The sequence below is a fragment of the Temnothorax curvispinosus genome, unplaced genomic scaffold (assembly GCF_003070985.1).
Source record: "Temnothorax curvispinosus isolate PA1 unplaced genomic scaffold, ASM307098v1 QBEX01015299.1, whole genome shotgun sequence".
In the NCBI taxonomy this organism is placed as follows: domain Eukaryota; kingdom Metazoa; phylum Arthropoda; class Insecta; order Hymenoptera; family Formicidae; genus Temnothorax; species Temnothorax curvispinosus.
Window position 1 is genome coordinate 1 of NW_020225079.1, and position 5,507 is coordinate 5,507.

A 5,507-nucleotide genomic window follows, 5' to 3' on the forward strand; every position below is an offset into this window, starting at 1 on the left:
TTTCTTTTATTCCCTTTGTCAAATCAAGTTTCCAAGCTACTGCGAATATAATAACAAGTAACAAGATGTGACGTTGAGGAACGACGCAAATGAACAAATGAATGTGAGACACGTGTGTCACACGTATGTGGCTCCTTATAGGCTGGATTCGGGGAGCGCGCTATTAGCGCTATTTGCTTATTCTATCCTTGTTTTACATCTGATAAGCGATAAAGATAGAACGATGCAATAGCGCTAATAGCGCGCTCCCTGAACGCAGCCATAGAATGCGTGTCCCCTCCATCTATCTCCCGGGTGACCCGCGAGCGCCACGGTTCAAATCTCAAATCTGACATTTCTTAATTATGGTACATCGATTAGTTGCCGAAAGGAACTGAACAATCAGATGCTAGATCTACATGAGAAACTTTTATAACTCACGACTATTTTCACTGACAATAGGATTAGTTTTAAAATACTAAAATATTTTATTAGAGTTTTGCCTCAAGTCTACTGTAATAATTAACACGCGTATCGGCTTTATGCAATAACTGTTAATTTCATCGCTAAAATACGCTAACAAACTGACAGATCCAACATTACATTTTAAAAATGTACGTTATTATTGCTTTAATCGTGATGTATTGACATAATATGTAATAAATTTTAGCGATTGTAACCACGCTTGGCTCTTATTGCCTGATTAATTCTAATATTAGTTATTATTGCTTACACAAAAAAAAAATAAAGTTGCTTCATTTAAACGTCGACGTCACGGGCTGCCACAAGCATTGGACCAAATATTTAAATTATCAAAACAATTAACTGATATTTTTTGTTCATTAATATATATTGATGTTGCATCAATAAATTTTGTCTCAATAACACTGATGCTGTTGATACAAAAAATGATGCTATTGATACACCATTATTTTCTTTCCGTGTAGGAATATTTCTTCTATCCGATTACTTTCATTGTTCAATCTTTGCCTTACCTTTACTTTCAAATTATTTTCTGCCAAAGTGATAAAGTTTTATTTCAAATTAGGCACAAAAACTGTATTAAAAAAGATACAACATTCACCAAAAATATCATATCTGTTTAATTTCTATTTTTAAAACAAATTTGGATTTTGAAATAATGAGTTATCAAACTTAATTCGAATTTAAGTAATCGATTTATAATTTTTGTGAAACATTTTCTTCTCTCCATTTACCGATGATCGGACAGTATATTTTTATTAAATCGAACATCTCTATACACACTTTGCCAATACCATATATATCTCTTAATTAAAAACGAAGATAAATAAACTGATAGAAATTAAAAGAAACAGTGAAATAATTTCTTTATATCTTTAGCTACGTATGTATATTAAGAAATAATTAAGACTTTGATTGCTTTAATTTAATCGCATTTTATTGAACTCCAATTAATGACAACATCGAAAACGTGTAATTGCGATAAACATTAAATAACAAAAATTGAGTCTATAAGAAATAATTTGCTCGTTGAATAAAATAGTTGTTAAAAGATTCTGACACTATAATTTGTATACAGGATGATCTACAGAACAATTGTCACTTTTTAATAAGATATAGTAGTGATAATATTAAATAAAACATTTATAGATAACATAATGATTTGTAAGAATCATTTTTTTTCTCCTTTTGGTTTAGATCCTGTAGAAATTTATTGAGAAACTTATAACTAAACTAATAAGTATAATAAGGAGATATAATTAATAATAGTTTTATTCGTACATCTATAAACTCAAATTACGAATTATTTTTAATTTGTATTAATACTTATTTACATATAAATTCTTACTTATATAAAAATTAAAAGTTATATAATTATAAAAAATAAAAAATCATGTTTATTAATTAAATAAAAAAAAATATCTTTATCATGTTCTACATATGTCTTATTTATGAATATATGTGTTTAGGATTTCAATATAATATGAATCAAATTGGAGCCAGTGTAAATGTCTCATTTATCATAGCTCGTGACAACAAAAATTGATGAGTACTGATTTCAACTTCACTTTTCTCAATCAATTCCATTATCTTATTAAAATCTTCTGGTGGTAGATTTCGAAATTCTTTAGTATCTCTAATTTCAATTATGTGAAATTTAATAAAACTTGCCGAATGTGTTTCTAAAAATTTTGCATTAGACGAAAACGCAAGCTGTATAAGTTCCACAGCATTATCAATTGTAATATAGCGTAATAAATAATTTTCACACGTTAATTTCAAAGCTGATACATCATACTTATGAGCTGTTGTTAACAATTCTTTAAGCATGTCACAATCACCATGATCTATAGAGCCAGTTAAAATATATAATAAAATCTGTCCAAAAGATTCTACCTCATTATCCGCTACTAATTCATTCATATTAATTGTCATATTTTTTTCTTCTCCCTCATGTGTACGGCAGATATTGTTAAAGTAACTACTGTTGATGGCGCACAATGATTTTTTTGATATAACATATTGGTCTTCTCCTACTATAAATTTGATTGATTCCTCATCTTTAAATCGAAACTCATCAGAGGTCGAGTCTTCAACATGTGTCACGTCTTTTGAAAATTCTTTTGACGATGGTAATAAATTCATATGTACAGTTTTATTTATCAGATTGTGAAAAATTTCAAACTTGCAATGTATTATAAGCGAATCTGTATAACTAATCTGAGAGTCAGATAGCGAGATTTCAATTAACAATATCCTATCCGATATACGACCCGAAATGAATTTTGATGATAAAACGTTATTTGCGGTTGGTGCCATTATAGTAGTGGTACATGAACCGTCAAATGATTGTTTATTAGTAAGTATACGTAATTGTATACGTTTCCTCAAATAAGGGGAATCAAATGGAACACGGAATTCAATCTTACATGGACCTATTTTTAGAAACGATGGAAACGGTATTATATTCGTGATCCTACTAAAACGCATATATTTATCAATTTTCCATGTTTGGTCAACTATAGTTGATTCAATATGTGTTTGAGAATAGCTCTTGATATATGAAGGTAAAACTGGTGAAGATACTGTCTGTTCCTTTTCCAAGGTATTCTCCCCATCGGTAGAGAGATTCTGAACTTCTGTGTCAGAAATCTGGAAATAATTAATTTACTTATGAATGACAAGGATCAACATCAAAATGTCCTAAAGCCTTGTGTCCACGTTATTAGAAATCGCTCCGAGATCCCTCGGACGGAGAAAAAATTGACTAATCATATTTAAATAATTCGGCAATTGACCAATGCGATTAGTTAATTTTTTTCTCCGTCCAAGTTCTTGGAGCGATTTCTAGCATTGTGGACACAAGGCTTAAGTTTCTGTGCTGTTTAATGAAATAGAATAAATTCTAATCAAATATCCTAACATGTAATAACATTTTTAAATGTATAGATAAGAGCCACTTGAAATTGCATTTAACTTAACACAGATATTTTTGAGATTACATTGACTAATATTGGGATACACATTGATGGGGGATGTGAGATTACATATTTAATGGTTTTTTTTTCCCCAATATAAAAGTAACATTTTTTGTTAAACAATAAAAAAAGTTGAATAAATAGCCACATTGTAGGAGAAAACTTAAACACATTTATGTTTGTTGATCACAATCGATTTCATAAATAAAAATTGTGTCACAATTTTGCGTCCACTTTCAAAAAAGAATAATTAGTAAACTGCTTATTTGCCTGCTGAAGTCTTGCATGATCTATAAATTCCGTTAAATTTCAGAGACCTTTATTCATAATTTTATACTTCCTCCCTCACCACCAAAAGCACTTTGATGTATGTACATATAAATCGAATCTTGAAAACGTTTTTCGTATTACATATATAAACAGATTCTATCTTGAATTCTGATACATAACAGATTCGTCTGAAGTAGATTTTTTGTACCAATAACTTTTAATTGCATTCAAATTACACATGCTAGTGGAAAATAGATTTGATATGTGTATAAATGTTTATGAATTTTCTTTGTTATGTAGAATGCGTGGAATTATCTCTTTAGGAAATGTTATTAATGTATTGATATTGTATCGTTTTATGTGCTTTCTAACGTTCTAATAACATGCACTCAACGAAGTTGAAAAAAGAACTTACTTGATTCTCTTCCATTATACCGTTTTCACTTTTCTGCTGAATCTTGATCAGTCAAACGTAAGCTCGTACGTTTCTCTAACGATATGCTTCGCCAATATTCCAACACCGTCCAGACGAAGAAATTACTAGATTAATGCGTTTACGTACAGATGTAGCAACTAATTCCTTTTATTTCCTTTTGTCAAATCTAGTTTCCAAACTACTGCAAATATCATGCCAAGATGTGATGTGAGATTTGTGAGAAACGAGAAACGATGCAAATGAACAAATAAACGCGACCATTGCACAAAACAGAGCCGGGGGTGCCCGGCGCTCGGGGCTCATTATCACCCGTAAAATAAGTGTGAAGGGAACACGCATCCTTACCGTTACGTTCTACGAAAAGTGTCTGTGCCCTGCTTTAATGATTCTACGTGACTGATTTACTTTAATTTAAATATACCTAAATCCAACGAAGAACTAAAGGCTAAGACAATATAGTAATTCGTATACATCGATTCCTTCCTCTGTAGTTTTATACAAATGACATAATTCGATATAAAAACCCGAATTCGGTTTACATATGTGTAATTTTTTGCTAAATTCTCGTGTAAATTGTGATGACATCACACGAATCAATAAAAACCCTGAAAACAGTGTAGAAATCGATTAATCTACTGCTTAATAAAGGCTCATAAAGCGATCGATTATCCAGGTACATGTAAATGTAGTACATACTCGACTGAAACCACGTTCGACAATAAATTTCGTCGTATGACAAATGATGAAAATGCAGCCTACCTCTTTTCAAGAGCTCTAGAGTTATATATATGGATATCTTTTTTATCCAAGAAATCGGAAAATAATTAATTCATTTATCAAGACATCTCGTCGGTGGCACCGACGAGATACTATTAAAGACCGACAACCCTGGGGTAAATTTTCGTGACTGCCCGGGGGTCCGGTGGTAAACAGTTATATAAGGTAAAACTCCTTCTTTCGGAATAGTCGAATAGCCAAAACAGTCGATAATGTCAGTATTCTTCAATTACCACCGGGCCCCCGGGCAGTCACGAAAATTTACCCCAGGGTTATCGGTCTTTAATAGTATCTCGTCGGTGTCAAGACTAAAAACAATCAATATAATTCTTCCAGCGAAATAATATTTTGTATACAATACAGTTGCCGAAAGGAACTGAATAATCAGATTCTATGTATTAGATCCTACATGAAGAACATTTATAACTCACGACTATTTTCGCTGAGATTGACTTCAAAATATTAGAACATTTTATTAAAGTTTTACGCAGTCAAATTTTTCAAGTAATATGAGTATCGGTTACGCAATAAGTGTTAATTGCATCGCTGAAATATGCTAAAAAATAAACGAATGAATAGATTCG

At 31.1% G+C, this 5,507-nt stretch overlaps 1 protein-coding gene across 1 annotated transcript; it reads right to left on the reverse strand.

Moving 5' to 3' along the window:
- Positions 1–1,935: 1,935 nt before the first annotated feature.
- Positions 1,936–4,457, reverse strand: LOC112465528 (BTB and MATH domain-containing protein 43-like). Its single transcript, XM_025033096.1, has 2 exons — positions 4,126–4,457; positions 1,936–3,114 (listed from the first exon to the last, which is right to left on the reverse strand). Exons 1-2 carry the CDS (start codon positions 4,138–4,140, stop codon positions 1,951–1,953), a joined length of 1,179 nt encoding a protein of 392 aa, XP_024888864.1. The 5' UTR covers positions 4,141–4,457; the 3' UTR covers positions 1,936–1,950.
- Positions 4,458–5,507: the final 1,050 nt, after the last annotated feature.